This window comes from Vipera berus (assembly GCF_964194415.1).
Source record: "Vipera berus genome assembly, chromosome: 2".
In the NCBI taxonomy this organism is placed as follows: Eukaryota; Metazoa; Chordata; class Lepidosauria; order Squamata; family Viperidae; genus Vipera; species Vipera berus.
In genome coordinates, this window is record NC_138203.1 from 21,317,376 (window position 1) to 21,334,275 (window position 16,900).

The 16,900-nt window shown below is 38.7% G+C and overlaps 2 protein-coding genes across 2 annotated transcripts in view; both read right to left on the bottom strand.

Annotated features, from left to right (window-relative positions):
• Positions 1-4,200, bottom strand: part of LOC308661454 (complement component C6-like) — a gene marked incomplete at its 5' end in the record, with an annotated part of 30,269 nt that extends 26,069 nt beyond the window's left edge. The window contains 4 exons of the mRNA XM_081316386.1: positions 1,410-1,551; positions 2,696-2,840; positions 3,145-3,301; positions 4,058-4,200. Of these exons, the coding sequence (XP_081172512.1) occupies positions 1,410-1,551; positions 2,696-2,840; positions 3,145-3,301; positions 4,058-4,200 (587 nt within the window). The remainder of the gene's footprint in view (positions 1-1,409; positions 1,552-2,695; positions 2,841-3,144; positions 3,302-4,057) is intronic.
• Positions 4,201-10,047: 5,847 nt separating this feature from the next.
• LOC308663957 (complement component C6-like) overlaps positions 10,048-16,900 on the bottom strand; it is a gene marked incomplete at both ends in the record, with an annotated part of 36,326 nt that continues 29,473 nt past the window's right edge. The window contains 3 exons of the mRNA XM_081320809.1: positions 10,048-10,223; positions 13,321-13,562; positions 15,517-15,607. Coding sequence (XP_081176935.1) covers positions 10,048-10,223; positions 13,321-13,562; positions 15,517-15,607 — 509 coding nt within the window. The remainder of the gene's footprint in view (positions 10,224-13,320; positions 13,563-15,516; positions 15,608-16,900) is intronic.

Genomic DNA, 16,900 nt, shown 5'->3' on the forward strand with positions numbered 1-16,900 from the left:
TGTCACTGGTCTTTTTGGTGCAATTGAAGGTGCTGGTTTTCACCTTTAAAGCTCTTCATGTTTTTGGATTGGTTACCTGAGGAACTTTTCTTTCCTCAGTTGTTTCTATCCAGCTGATCCAGGCAGGCAGGTTGGGCATTCTCTGGGTCCCATCAGCCAAAGAATGGTCATTGGCAAGACCTAGTAGATGTACCTTTTCTGTTGTAGTATCCACCTTGTGAAACATTCTCTCTCCAGAAATCAGAATGAGCCTGATTTGATGGCCTTGTCATAGAACGCCCAGAACGGAGTTCTGGCACTTTCTTGGGATGGAACCTTATAGAGTAGGCAAGGCGGGTTGTATGATGTGTGTGAGTTCCGGCACCTTTTTTTTTTTTAACAAAAAAAGCACTGGCCTTTTGTAAGGCGCTAAAAATGTAGTTCTGTGCCTGGCCCTGGACCTCTGAGTGTTTGTACAGCCACTGCTTCTTGGTTATATTACTGATTTGAGTTTGATATTTCTCAGCTGTTTTGTACTTTAATTTTTGTAATGTTTATAATTGTTTTTATTTTATTTTAATTCAGTTCACCACCTAGAGTCAATAGTTGAGAGAGGCAGCCATATCAATTGGATGGATAAACAAACAAATAAATAAGCCCACATGAGCTCTTCAACAGCTCCCATCATGGGCACCAGGCTACATATCCTATCAAATTTTACAAAGTACATTTTAATTTATTAAAATGAATAGAAAGCAGGTATTCAAGTATCTACATTTATATGGACCCTACAAAGCTCAGACTGGCGTGGAAGAGAACATTCTGGAAAACTAATCTTTTGTGATTGGCCACACCTGCCAGGGCAACAATTTTGTGAATAAGCAACTTAGTTGTTCTATTTTGTGAGCATGCCAGCTAACTAAAATTATGGAATTTTCAAATACACTGCATAGGCTCATGGCAGATTTGAAATTATGTTAAATGGCCCTAAAGACTGTTTCACTCCTAAATAAAACAAAAAGATTATATAGTTGGTGTTTATGGGAGTTTACCAGGGGTCTCCAGGGAAGGATTGAGAGTCAGGATGATGGCTGCAAAAAAGCAACCAATGCCCCATACCCTTTTGATGTGCATCTATCATTGTCACAACCACAATCTTGACTTCTGGATTCTTCTAGCGGTACCATAATTTTCTATGAGTGTCCTTGTCATTGCCACCTTGCTGATGATGCAAGGCAAGACTTCACTTATCCAAGGAATCAATCACTATAATATGCTCTTAACCCTCTAAATAAGAACACCACCGTCTAGCAATATTGTTATCCAGTTATATAAGGGTGAACACTTTAGGCTGAGACAGTTTTTTGCTAGCTCAAGGACTACTAGATGTCATTGTTTAATAAAGGAGAACAGCTCTTCATGTATATTACCCGAGGCCCATGAGTTGCACGCTGGGTACACTTTCAACTTTCGACCTGCAGACAGGCTTTATTTTCCGACAATTTTGTTCATCTGAATTGTCTCCACAGTCATTTTCTCCATTACATTCTAGTTTCCTGGCAATACAGCGTCCTGTTTTGGGAAAATCATGGTGGCTTTGTCAGTTTCAGACACAGAATCTAACATTGACTCTATGGCATTGCTCCAAGTAGACAGATATTCAGAGTTCCCCACCTTACTCTTAAGGTAGCATTCCCTTAGCTGGGTCAGGAGACCACTAAATGGCAACAAAGAGACAGAAAACATTGGCTTTTTGGTGCTGCCTAGTGAATGACACAGGTTTTGGAACTCAGATGTGGCAGTCATAACTCAAGGTCTCCCCAAAACTGGAATTCAAAAAACTGCTGGCTTTGGAAAACAGGTAAAGGGGAGCATAAAAACATTATTAGGAAATACTACTGCCTGGGTTAATTGGGGAATGAGCCAGTTTGCTGTAGTGGTTAGGACAGCCTAGAGGATTATGAATAAAGTTGGCTGGGTAACTTTGGGCCACCTGCTCTCTCCCAGCTCAACTACTTAGGGTTGTTATTGGGGGGGGGAGAGAAGGAGGAAGGAATTTTAGACTTGTTTATTGCCTTAAGTAATAATAAAGTTGAGATAAAAAAATCTAAATCTAAATGAGCACAGAAAGGACAAGATGGCAAATGAGTCATTCGGTTTACTTGGGGAAAACATCATTGTAACAGCTTTTGATAACACCTAAGTGGAATTTTATATTGACAAGTCATGAGGTTGGAACCATACTGTTATTAGTTTCATGTTCAGAATTTAAAGAATGATTAACAGGACACCTTTGTTTTAACAGACCAATACAGGGAAAGTCATGCCCATTAAAGAATAATTCCCATTAAAAATGAATGGGATGCTATGCTAACTTATTTTATTCAATTTTACCTATTTTAGGCTTGTGTGAAATGGGAATGGAATTTTGTATATATTATGAATATATTATGCAAGGTATATATTTTCATATTTTTCTAATGTGTCTTAAATCAGCTAACCAAAACCTGTTAAATCCAGGAGAGTCAAGATGGTGGCGACCACAACACAATCTCCCCAATAGGTAAAAGGGGATGGAGTTCAACTGCCTGGTTGAGACCACCATTTTGATTTTTTTTTACTTTTTTAAAAACTTTTTATTTCCTCCCCTCAGGCTCCCCTGGTTAAATTGAATGTTTATTGTAGTTGACCATAAAGATAATAAAACAGGGATTACCGTTATCACAGTGAAACTTATTTTCACAGTTCACTTCCTCTATGTTGCATATTTTTTGTGGAAAACAGGGCCGGTCATCCACCAGCTGCCCACAAGAGGCCTGACCTCCAAACTGAGATGGTTGTTCAAGAGACCTGATTCGGAACTAAAAGGTGAAATCCATGTATGAGGGGGGGAAAACAAATTTTCTTAATGTGGGTTTCACAGTTGCATACCTCATCTAAAATTTCTGCTGCAGAGAGACTTTATTTTTGTCATACAAAGCTAGAACCTGGTACTTGATGCAGGAAATAGAACTAGGACCTGGGGTTCCATGTACCTTTTCTTTTTTTAAAAAAAATCTATTGTCCCTCTGCATCCATATTTCAGAATGCCTGAAACATTTACTGCATCATGAATGTGAACATAGAGGCAACTGCATTGTTTCTCATATATCATGGTTAAATTACCTGTTTTTTAACACATGGGTCACATTCTGACCACTCTTCCCAATCACCGAGTTGGCAGTTGATAGGACATGCTTGCTGGCTACAAGGCCGAGATTCAGACCATTGGCACAGTTGTTCACAAAAATTCTTATTATAATAATCATTTTGGACTTTTGCCCTGCAAAATGAAGATATTGTACATTTATCCTGAATCTTATGCCAAGAAGATGAGGATGGGGAGATACACCTATATTCCTATGGGCTACTTTTGTCTATGCTGCAGATATATACTCCATCTAGTCATTCTGTTATTTATGCATTTAGCAAGCATCACAAAGGTTAGCTATGGATTTGGCAGGCATGGCAAATAGCCACATATTATGTATAAAGCTCATTTTTGTGAGGACGGATCCCAAACCAGAGAGGAATCTTATCACATGAAGAGCTTCATGCTATCCATTCCTACTGCTTTCCCAAGAGGAAGAGAGGCACAAAAGTGAGTTAGGAAGATCTCAAACAAGACCCTATACCGTCTCAGACAACTGATTGTCCAATCTTTACAGGGAAAAGCTTCCATTGTTGGAGTAGCCACAACTTCTAGAGACAACCTTTACACTGATTAATTTCCTGTTCTGCTAGGAATTTTTTCCTTATTTCTAGGTTGGTTCTCATCTTGATTAATTTCCATCCATTGTCTTCCTTTAGGTGCTTTAGAGAAAAGTTTGACTCACACCCCCTTTGCCCCTTAGATATTGCAACACTTTTCAATATCTTCCAACACTTCCTCCCTCTTCCCTTCATTATCATTGAAAACTAGAAGATTTATATGCTTGTCTATAATATCCTTAGAATACATGTTTAAGTATCTTCTTAATCAAGTGGAAATTATAGCTCGTCTTACAGGGAAAAGAAATCTTCTTGTTCTTATACCAACCTGGTTCGGCTTTGTGTCCCAAAATTGCATGTTTTTGAACATCTGGACCAAGGACTCCATGGATAATGATCGCAGAAACATCCAAACCCTTTTTCAACTACAAAGCTCAGAAGGATAACACATATGAAGATGTTTCTCTCCATGGCTAAAAAATATCAAGCTACAAAGGATGGCTACTTAGATATATATGATGTGTTACATTAAAATAGTTTACAACATATAAGATCCCAGACCAATTATGTTTCACATTATGGATTTTGGAAATAATTTTATACCATAAAAGATTACGACTTCATTTCTATAATAATAATGTTTATTATTAATTTTCATATTTGTATGGCCACCGTCTAAAAAAAGGTGACTCTGGGGAGCGGTCAACACTTAATTAAAAAGAAAAACAATAAGCACATATAAAAATAATCATTAAAAATGGTAAAAACTATTAAAGAGCAAATGAAACAGGAGAGGGTGAAGTTAACTGCAGTAAGGGAAAAATTTATTAAAATGATATTTTTATTTTATGACTGGAAAATCACTTACAGAATATCTAATTTCCCAACCTTGGCAGCTTTAAGACATGTGGATTTCAACTCCCAGAATTCTGCGTCCACCATGGCTGACTGGAGAATTCCAGAAGTTGATGTTCATACATCTTAAACTGCACAAATGAATAATCTTATCTTTCTGATTTTGGATAGATCATGTCACTTTCACTATCTCCAAGAATGCAGTTTGGTCTGGTGTTTAAGGTACTGACCTAGAAACCAGGAGACTGGCGTTCTAGTTATGCCTTAACCAAGAAAGTTAGTCAAGTGACTTTGAGCCAGTCATTTTCTCTCAGCCCAACCCACCTTACAGGGTTTTGTTGTGGAAAAGTAGGAGGAGGGAGGAATATTAAGTGTACTCTCTTCTTTGAGGGACTTGTAAAAGTAATAAAGGTGAGATAAAAGTCTAATAAATAAATACATTAATTGGCAGGTCTTACCAACAGAATGGATGCCTGAATGAGAAATGAAAGTAGAATAGCAGGGAAAGGGCACTGTTAAAAGAGATATAAATAGCAAAAAGTTCAGCATGTCTCATAGTCAAGACTGTTCATTGTTTAAACATGAAAGAGAAGATTTCACAGAGCAACATTTAATTGTAGATCCCACAGAAGTGTCCATGTAATGATAAGGTCAAAATGACATCTGCAATAGTGTAGTCAAAGCTGTGCCCAGATTCTATGTGTGCTTATTGTAATTGTCATCTTGACTTTTTCTCCATGCAAAAATCCCTGAGTTGTTGGTTACAAATCATACCTGGAGTCAAAATTAAATTCATGAGTACAAGGTGTGGTTCAAAGTTCTAACTTTGATTATCTTAAGCCTCTCTTAATCTGACAGGATCACATAAGCCAGAGCTACATACAATATCTCTGTGTTTTGTTCCATCCCAACTTCCTTAAAGTCTCCCACCAATGGATCAACAGACAAGACTACATCTGTGGCAGACTGTACATACATGCCAACCACCTTTTATGCTGCTACCATAAGGACACAGCTTGGGTGTGAGAACTAGCTTTGAAGAAACTCAGACAGCAACTGGCCCAGCCTCCTCTGGAAAATAATTAGAAAAGAAGATTCCACAATATTCCCAAGCTCATGTCATTGTAAAATTGCATTGACTGTTCTCACAAAAATAAACTGAGCTGTTTAGGTAGAACAATCAGATCATCCAATTACCCACAGAATGGTAAAAAATAAAATAAATGAAGTCTTTTTTGCAACTGGGTAAATCTTGACACCCATGTTTCCCAATATCCAGTACAGCTGGGCATCCCAAACATGGCAAAATGCCCCAGTTAATGTGTAAATGGGACAGAGAGTAATGTTGCAAAAGATACTGAAAGATATGGGATATTTACGTAAATACAGAAGTAAAACATGGCATTCAGTGACCAATCATAGAATCATAAAATGGAAGTTTCAATGTATTTGGAAGGAAATTGGGATCGCCAGGGCCTTCTTGAGTGCAGCAAATGACCGCAGATGACCACTCAGCAGCTGACTGGTTATCCTTAAATATCTCTGATATGGAAGATCCCGCTAATGTCTGAGACTTCCAAGTTCTTTCAATGTTTCTCCTAACGTTTTGCTGAAATCTGCATCTCTGCATTTTTTTATGCTTTAATTTTGCTTCCTGGTACAATTAAAAAACAATAGTGTCTTATCTACTGTATGATAGCTTTCAAATATTGGAACATAACAATCCTCTTATCTGTTCATGATTTCATGCCCAGGTGAAATACTATATATCCAAAACTTTCAATCATTTCTTGTAGAGCTTGTTTCCAGCTTTCATTCTGCTAGCCCTCCTCGGGACATGTTCCAGTCTGTCAATATTTGTGTTAAATGATATGACAGGATGGTAAATGGAGGTGAAATATGTGCTCTTATTGAGAAATACCTATGTTTATATATTTTTTTAAAATAAAAAACTTGTGTTTACCCAGCTGCATAAGTACTTTAGAAAGCATCCAGTTCTACCATTCCATGAATAACTAGATTAGTTAATTGTACTAGAATGTACACCTTTTATAGAATAATACATTTATAGTTGATGTTCTGTCCTCACTACACATTACCCTGTGTGTAGCTCAATGTACATCTAAACCCTCCTATCCTTCAATAAGTCAAGGCCATAAATGTAAATCTTGATACTTTATTAAAAAACAGGATGAGGTAAAACAGCAATACTGTGTATGGGATATAGATTTTGGCTTCAGAAGAGTATGTGTTACAGACTAAGGTGGATTCTTCTAGGTGCTTCTGTTACCTCATAACATTACAAAACGGAGTTTAGCTTCTCAGAGAATATGGGTACCCAGTAGGATCAAAATGCTACTAAAACCAACGTTTTAAGCAATGAAAGATTTGTGTTTGACCACCAAATGGAGCTCAAAACACTTTGAAGAACAACAACAGCAATAAAAATACACAAATTATATGCTGGAGGCATGACAGCTGAAATTAAAAGTATAGCTCCATCCATGGGAGCTCCAGTCAGAGCCAAAATGGGTAGCTCTTAGCCATTCATAATTTTAAAAGGCATAATTGTTACACTGAATTATAGCTATTACTAATAAAATCTGCAATGAATTGTTGCATCCTGATTTTTTAAACAAAAGTGCTCCTTTTGTAGATTGTAACCATTTCATTCACCACCACTGTCACTTCTTTTGATGGGACAAAAAATATGTACATACACATTATCCACAGACATATATTTGTAAATCTCAGGATTTTTTTTCAGGCATGCTAACACATGTTCTTCTCTTTTCTACTGGCACTCACTACCAAAGTTTACTATTACAGGGAGTCCTTACTTACCAACCATTGATTTAGTGACCAGTCAGAGCTACAATGGTGCTGCAAAAAGTGACTTACAACCAGCCCTCACAGTTAGTACCATTGCAACATCCCTGCAGTAACATGATCATGATTCGGGCACTTGGGAACTATCTTGCATTTACAATACCCCAATCATCTAATCTTCATTTGCAACTTTTCCAGCTAGTTTCTGACAAGCAAAATCCATGGAGAAGCCAGCAGGAGACTGCAAATCACAGAATGTAATGACTTGCTAAACAACTGAAGGTGATTCTCTATGCATGGCAATCAGGTTATATTTCACTTAACAACCACCTGAGACTAGCTGGTCTCAGTTAGGGTTGTTGAGCAAGGATTACCTGTACAGTAAATGACAGTTAAATAGAATCTCTTCCTTCAAGAGCCAACAATTCAAATGCTGGGATAAAAACAACAACAAAAAGATTAGGGTTACACCACACTTAGAAGCACCCTAGAAATACATCAAAGGTCGCTGTTAGATTGCTACATACCTAGAGACAAAAAGATGGATTGATCCAGGAAAGCAATTCTTTTTTTAAAAAAAATGCTTTAGAAATATAGTACTGCACAAAATAGTCCCATATAATAATAAATCATTGTAAAAGAATTGAGACTTACCCTATTGGGTTAAAATATTCATGGGAAGCCTAGCTAATAATATAGCAATGGAAATAGTACTACGGGCATAGATCACTTACATTCCAATAAAACCTGGCACTCTTAATAAATGCCACTGATTATTTTAAAAAGATGAGTCATAAAAACAAGAAAAGTGGTTGGCTGTTTGCAGTAGCCATTTATTTGTATTAGTTAAGTGTTAACAGAACAGAAAGTTGGAAACCTTAAGCCAAGCCAGTTCCAAGGTTACAGTGCATTAATGCTGAGCAATTATTATAGATGCAATAATCTGTTTGTTCAGAATAAAGTCTATGGATTGCCCTGTGCATTGTATAAGAGTTAAGTAACAACTCAGTTGTAATCTTTTTGGGGGGGAAAAACAGAGTTTGGTTGTAATTGTGTATGTGCTTAGCAGAGAATAAATTTCACTGAGCTCAGTGATTTTAGAAAAGATTTGTGTATTGTTAAAATATTATTTCCCAACATGATATTTAAGGACGTCCCTCAAATTAGACATTAGGATAATTCAAGCCAGACAAAGCTTGTAGTTTTCAGTACTACAACTACCAATAATTCTAGTTAGCAACTTAATAGTGTTCAGTTGAGAAATATCAAGAAATTAGCAGCCATAGCATTGGGCTACCTACCCTAATATTTGTTGTGATTCAGGGTCAGCCTGTGGGTTCGGCAGTTGGGTCAGACGACTCAGAGGAGGAGGAGGGGGGTGTTGAAGAGCTTGCTGATGATGGCCTTGAGGCTCCGCAGAGCCCTCAGCCAGGCCCCTCCCACCTGGTCACGACAGAGACCCAGCTGTGTGAGCCTGACAGCGTGGATGAAGATGACCCACAGCTGGCCCTGTTCAAGGACTCCCGACGCAGAAGGCAGTCAATCAGGAGTAAACAGAGGAAGGCAATGGGGCACCTTGGAAGGAGGCAGAGAGAAGCCACGCCCTGAACTGTATAAAAGGGGAATGCAGGGGAGGGCTGGTTTGCTGAAGGCAACCGCTTGAAAAGCTCCTGTTTCATGGTTCGTGTTTGCTCTCTTTGCTCTGTGTTTTTATGTTAATAAATTTGGCAGGCTTAATTCCAGCCTCTTGCCTTCTTGTAAAAGGGGTTGTCCCTACCTTTTCTGCAGGGCCGGTAGCAGGCTGGTACAGAACAATATTATCTGTACTGATGTTGGGCTTGATAAAGAATTCTGGGGCTTGCTTTTTCTATGCATCTGGAGGGCACGTATTTGGGGAAAAAAACTATTTTATGTCAGTGGTTTGTCAAGGTCTTCCCACCTCTGCTTTCAGATTTTTTTTAAAAAAATGAAAATGGTAGATTGAAAGGATTGATCTTATTTTGGAATGCAGATGACATCTAGATGCCACTATCACACTGTAGCTGGTCTAAGCGAACTGTTTTTGATCTGCTTGGCTTTCTGGCCACAGGATGGCGAGGTGAAGGCAAAACCAGGAAGGAAGCAGAGAATTGTCTGTTGCTTCTTTTAGTGCATTGGAATAGCTGGCAAGGAGGAGCTTTAAAGAGCAACATAAAGCAGTGCAAAAATGCTCATCAGAATGGACAGAAGAAGCAGCGGCCATTTTGAAGGGAGAGCTGCCATTTAGGGTCCAGCTTAGAGACCTCATATTATTGGAATGGACACTGGACACTTACTCCTGACATTTGCAATTGGGAGCTGAATTCCATCAAAAGAAAGGAGCCCAGAAAGTGGCTGTGACAGTGGAATCAAAGCTCCACCAACTTTTTTGTACGCAGTCCACTTGATCCATGCTCAGTTATTCAGTTGGAGAAAAGAGGAATTGTCATGAACTTCAGATATGTGTTGATGACATGAATAAGAAAGGCTAGAATGAGAAGCTTGGATGCTGGAATTAAAGCAATTTTAATGATAATCTTTATAATTAAAGGCCAGAACACAAAAAAAACAACAACCAGCCATTCGTGCTGTGGCTGGTCCATGAGTGGGAAACTGTTAGTTTGGACAGCTCCCTTCATGTAAAATTACAATGTTTGTATTGGAGCACTTCAATGCTCCCAGCATGCAGAGGTTTGCTGTTATCTTTCTTGTCCTTATTTGGATGCAGGAAATGGGGTCCCCACCATGCGGGCATTGGTTAGGCAGCAAGCAGACACATTTAGCAAGTGGCTCTGTAAGAAAAAAAAGGCTTTTAGTTCTAGTCACATGATATTCAGAGATGTATCAAACCGTCAATGCAATATTTACATTATTGTAAAAATAATACTGGTCTCCTTAATATGGGGGGAGTCATGTGACTGCCATTTGCAGCCTTTCCAGCTGGCTTCTAACAAACAAAGTCAATGGGGGAAACCAATTCACTTAATGACCATACAATTCACTTAACAATTGCATTGATTCGCTAACCAACCATGGCAAAAAAAAGGAAATGAAATCAGGTGTGATTCTACTTAACAACTGCCTTGTTTAGCAACAGAGATTCTGGTCCCAATTGTGGTTGTAAATCGAGGACTACTCGTACATACAGCTTGCTGCTGGGGGTCATATCAAAAGTTTTAGGCTAGATTTAATCATTTAATTCTCTGACTCCCACCTTTAACTAGCAATCATAAGGCTATAGAAAACAAGGAAAAGGTTCCCCTTCTCTAGATCTGACAAGGTAGACCACTCAATAATGGGAAATAGCCAGGCAGTGGATGTTCAGTGGTGGACAGTTGTAGTAATTCTTCTATGATCCTTCTCTTTTGCTAAGAACTGTGGTGATGCTCATCTTTTGCTAATTGGGAGAAGTGGGGATAATTTTACTTTCTTTTCAGGGATTTCAGGGGTTATACTATGAGGACTCCCCCCTTATTAACTGAAAAGACCGAGAAGAAAATGCCCATTACATCTGAGCCCCAAAGGTGGTTTTTTTTCATGAGGCAACTGGACTGGATGAGTTTACTCAATGAGTCTAGTTGCCTCGTGAAAAAGCACCTTTGGGACAACCATGACCTGAATGACTGAGAATCTCCATACACACTACATCTGAGATACCAAGCAGTATTTGCTCTGCCTCCCAGGATCCCCTTGCTTTTCTCTTTGGTTTGGCCACCCACACCACAAGGCCTGAACTAAAATTCCACCTAAATGGGATAACTTTGTGGGAGCATTTTTCTTGCCCCAGGCAGCAAATGTTGTAGGCCTGGCTCTGAATTGCCTGTTTAAACAAAAGTCTCCTTGTCTGATGGTGATGAAGCTATTGTGCTCAGTTCAGAATCTCCTAAAGACGCAGGCAACTGGCCTCGTGAAAAAATCTTTGGGACAACTATGATTTGGATGACTGAGAATCTCATAGACAGCTCAGCATCTCAGAAGCAAGTATGTAGAATACTGGCTTGTAAGGAATTTTAACCCAATTCCTGCAACCGTTCTTCATATATTTTAGTTTCCAAGTCTTTAATCAGAGCAACTAAGATGATTAAAGTCCTGGAGACTAAAACATATGAAGAACAGTTGCAAGAATTGGGTATGAGTAGTCTTGAGAAAAGGACTAAGGGTGACACAATAGCAATATTCCAGTATTTGAGGGGCTGCCACAAAAAGAGGGGGTCAAATTATTTTTCAAAGAACCAGAGGGCAGGACAAGAAACAATGGATGGAAACTAATCAAGCAGAGAAGCAACCTGGAAATAAGGAGAAACTTCCTAACAGTGAGAACAATTAACCAGTGGAACAGCTTGCCTCCAGAGGTTGGGGGTGCTCCATCATTGGAGGTTTTAAGAAGAGATTGGATAGTTACTTGTCTGAAATGTATAGTGTCTCCTGCTTGAATAGGAGGTTGGACTAGAAGACCCCCAAGGTCCCTACCAGTTCTATAATAATTGATTAAGGGAGGGAATTCTCTTACCAATAAAATCCTCTCCAGGTCTCTGTTGACACAGAGCCATCACCTCACCATTTTTCTGGCAGGAGCTTACTACCTAACACGCTGGCTAACAAACATTTCATAATCGCTCTTGAAAAAACATAGCTCTTTTTTCTCTTTTTGCAGAATAACATTCAACCCGATAATCCCACAGGAGCTTTGTTTTTAATATGCACATAGATACAAACTATAACCTCTTTTTAAATCCAAGTCTAACATAACCCCCCCCAAAAAAATCCTATTAATTTCTTCAGTTGTAGCAGTTTGTACGGGATGATTGTTTTGTGGGAAAGAAAGGGGATTTCCAAGGATGCTTGTAAGAAATTAGAAAAATGATCCCTTTTTGGCTGCAGACTAGCCTGAAAACCTTATGGTCTGATCTTCAGAACATTGTGTCTGCTACTTGGGAATGTTAGAAATGAAAATTGTTCATAACCTATAACTCTGCCTGCCGGGTCATTAATCTTTCTTCTTCCTTGAAAGGACAGTGCATTTTTCAGTATATCCAAAATCAAAAGTTGAGGTTTCTTACACAAATTCTTATTGATTTGGGGTTTTTTCCCCCATCTCAATTTGCAGTTTCATTCCATTTCCCATTCAAGGTTGAGGTAAAATTCTTTGGGGAGAAAGGAATCTAAAGTGTTATACACATTGTTTCTTAAATATATTTCTCTGCCAATGAGGGGGAAAAAACCCACTTGCCTCCAAGCACTTTGGTCTCAAAAGGTCAACTGGAATATTTAGTTTGCAAAGTTTTCTCTGCTTTATGGCTAAGGCAGAAATCAATTGGTTTAGCTACCAAATCTAGACAATGGTGTAAGAATCCAATACTGATCCAGAAGTAATATTGGAGATTTTTCTTATTGGGAGTAGGGAAAGTATCATGATGGAGAGACAAAGGAGGAGGAATCATTTCTCTTTTGGGTCTCTTCCAAATTTTTTACCCTTTCAAACCAGCCTTTGCCCTAACTTTCCACTCCTTTCGGTAAAATTTTGCCTTCTCTTTTAAACTGTGATCCCTTTGTTCAGTATCCTGATAGGATTTTGGATTGTGTTTATGGTGTTTGCTCATTTATTTTGTTAAAATGCGGCTCTAACCTTGTTTGTAACTGGGTAATGCTAGAAGAGAAATATTTTGATTTCACCACAGTCAATGGGAGGACCAAGCTTTGCATTTTGATCAGGATCTGACCCCAGATTGAATCTGGCCATCTCTAAATGCCAGATCAAATCAGATCACTTACTGAAATTATTTTGAGACCTAAATTAGTGCCTAACCATATCAATTGCCTCTAATCTGACTTCATAAACGTGGTCCAGGAACAATAAACAAGTTAGTGCATCCATGCCTAGTTGCGTACCTGAGCACTGCTCCCAGTCATAACATGTGTCATAGCCACAAGCCTCTCTCTTTATGCTGTCCGTAGAAATTCTGAGTCTTTCCTTAGCCCAACTCACATCAGTCCCAGTCCGGCAGGGGCCAGAATGCAAGAAATGGAATGACTGCTGATCCAGGCATTTTTCAGCCAAATATGGACAGCTGGGCTTTGTAAGTGCTTGTTCAGAAGTGGCATCCAGTACACAGACATCTTCAGAATAGTGTCTGCCAAATGACCAAAACACAAAGCCAAAGGAAACAGAAACAATCCCATGATTATTTATTAAGAGAGGGATGAAGCAAACAATTAATAAAGAAGTATTTTTCATTATTGTTTATAACATTTGGAACATCTGTTTGGGAAGTTAGCTGGAGCTGATTAGCCAAGTTATTTTTTTTAAAAAAATATCTGGAGTGATTATCACTATTCATATCAGATGGACATTAACAGAATTTTCCAAATTCTGCTTAGAGAAGAAATTTTTTAAAAGGTGGTAAAACAAAAGGTATAAAATAGGTTAGCAACAACATATTCACAAGTGAACTCCAATCTCTTTCTTTATTTTACTTACACATTCCAATCCTAGCCATATCACCAAATGTCAGGGCATGTTGAGATTTTGCAGGATGTTGTGTAACAATATGCAAGTTCTCAGGAGGGTGGAGGGGATGTGATTATGGAGGAGACAGAGGGAGCCTGAGAACATACCATATGGGGAAAAATTGATCAACCCCCATCAAAGGGAATACAAGAAACATCTGCCCATGTGAATCCAGTGTGGAGTGTGGAGCCTTCCTGAGCAAAGGACAGACAAGTAGATAATGGGCAGGGTTGGGCTGAAGAATTTAGTGACAATTGAAGGAAGACAGCAGTCCCCCAGAGAAAGAAATATTTGGGGGGATATTTAAAAAAGCAGAATATATTTCCCCAAAGGAATAGTAGAAAAGCTTAGGCAGAAACCCACCACCACCACTACCACCATCTCTCTGCTCCAAGCAGAAACCAGCTCTGTAGAAATGCAGATGTGATAATCCTTTCAGAAAGACTTGAGACAGGCAGCTTAGAGCTGATGGGATTAGAATGATAAAGATCCCTAGATCTAACAACCCCTTACCCAAAACAAATCCAACAAAGGACATAGCCATCAATCACAGCCCCAGGGAAGAAGGATATGACCTTTAGTACATAATAGGATTAACCCACCACCATAAGAATACCAGAAGGGCACACTGAACCTCAGGTCAAAGTTCATGCCACAGGAACAGGAACAACTCCAAACACAAAAGCCCAAGAAGGTATAAAAAACCACCAGGCCCAGCTCCATTTGGTTCAGTCACCCCAGAAACATACTGCTGTCACTGAAGTTTATGGCAACACAAGGACCTTCTTTCTAATGCAGTCTCCATTTTGTTTATTCCCAGCTTGGACTAGACCCTGATGAAGAATTTTCTTTTTACACCATGGTCTTGTTATGTATTGGGCTTAACTGTAACACCACATGGTAAGCTGGAGCTAGCTAACGGCTCCCAGCAACTCAGACTCCCCATCTCCAGTGCTGCTATTGGCTGCCCCTAGGTGGCAATGGGTTTCTTTAAACTTATTGGCTGCTGCCTAGGGGCCAGGCTATAAATTGCTGCAGGCTGTGGCTCAGTTTCTCAGTTCAGATCCTGCAAGCAAATAAACATGACCATTGCTGAACTCACTTGCCTCGTCTTCATTCCCGCACAATGAACTCACTACACAACAATCTAGTGAACAGATTTCCTGAGGTTTCCATGGAAACTGTGGCTGGCATCTTCAAACACAAAGATACGGAGCAATATATTATTGACCAATCACAAATCAGAACAGTTGGCTATAAAGACAGGAACCCAATGAATTTCGGAAGATGTCAATCACAGTTGTTGGTGAAATGTCAGGAAATATTTTGTCTAGATCATGGTCACAAAACTCTGAAGCCCAACACGGTTCAACAGATACTGGCCAGTATGCAAATGGATAGTTTTATACAATGTTAAAGTTCTCTGTAGGAAAGAGCTTCCTCTTAACTAAGATCCATTAAGAAAAACTTGAGGAAAATATCTTGGGGTTAGATACAAATTGAAGTAAGCATTTTTCTTAAGGTGATACAAGTCTCAACATGTAGCACGGCGAAACCCTTTTCTCTGTATAATTTACCTGCAGTCTTCTCTGGGATTCATACACACACACTGGTAGTCAACTTGCTTCTCTCCTGGTTTGCAGTTGCTTTGAGAACGTAGAGAATCATCTGCAAGAAGATAAGGAATGCCAAAAAATGAAGCATAAACACATAAGAATTCTATTAGATATACTATATAAAAGCTTGATAGATAAAATTTTTCAGGATTAATGTTAAACTACAATGTAGAATTGTTTGGAGACAAAGCTCATATTTAGTTTTGAATAGCATCCATGGGTCCCATTCCCCAAAGTAGGTGTGGTCAGTGCAAAAATGAAGCATGATTTAAAATAAACAACTGAATTCAGATTAAATTTGCTAGATACAATTGTTCTGGAATTGAAAGTTCTTATGTATTGACACCTTTATGCAGAACCCCAAAATGCTGTAATCACCCCATTTCTGACCAGTAAAGCAGGATTCACCAATCAATATAAGCAATTTCACCTTTCCAGTCTCAGTGCTGAAATAAGGTAGCCAAGTTTTGCATGGTGGGATGTAAAATCAAGATAATAAAGGGAATCTGAGCCTTCCTGAGTATAGATAGCCAGAAATGTCTCAGGCTTATTAAGTGCTGGTTACTTCTTTAACTTCTTAAAGGTATTTATGATTTGGTGTATACATACCACATCAGCTATTATACTCTATCTTTTCAGGCTTCACGGGAGTTTGTAAGAGATGTTTATTCCCCTCAATTCTCTTTTGTATAATTGCATTACTTTATCTATCAACATTTCTTTGTATTTTATGCTATTATTTTAAAGTACATACAATGTGGATTGCTAACTTTATTCTCTTTTGTCACACATGAACAGCCTGAGCAAGCATCCTAACATTCTCTGGGTCAAGTCTTGAAAAATGACTATGCTGTGTCAGCCGTTATTGCTTCTTAGCTTGCCTATAGACTCAGGGGGGAAGGGAAAAGAAGAATGGAATGCAGTCTTCAGACATTGACTGCCAGCTGTGAGAACCAAGGTCACTCAAGATTTTTTTTACTCAGAACTAAAGACATTCTCTCATAATAATTCTCTGACTTATAATTGGATAATGTGACCTGCACTAATAAGGGGAGGGAGGTTTCTCTACTTTAATATAGCAATTTAGGTACAAAATAACCAGAGCTGGCTTTCCTTTCATCTGTGCTGAAATGATGTGCTCAATAAAGTTTTGCATTAGAGATTACATCATTTCAGCTATGCTTACTTCATTGGGTTCATTAGTCGGAACCTGGACACTGTTTGTAATATTCCCACATTCTTTGTATGTATTTCTCCTAATTCCCTTGATACTGTCAATTCAATTTTAAATATTTCATATCAATTTTCTTAATGAACACATAGTGTTTCATTTCATTCACTCTGG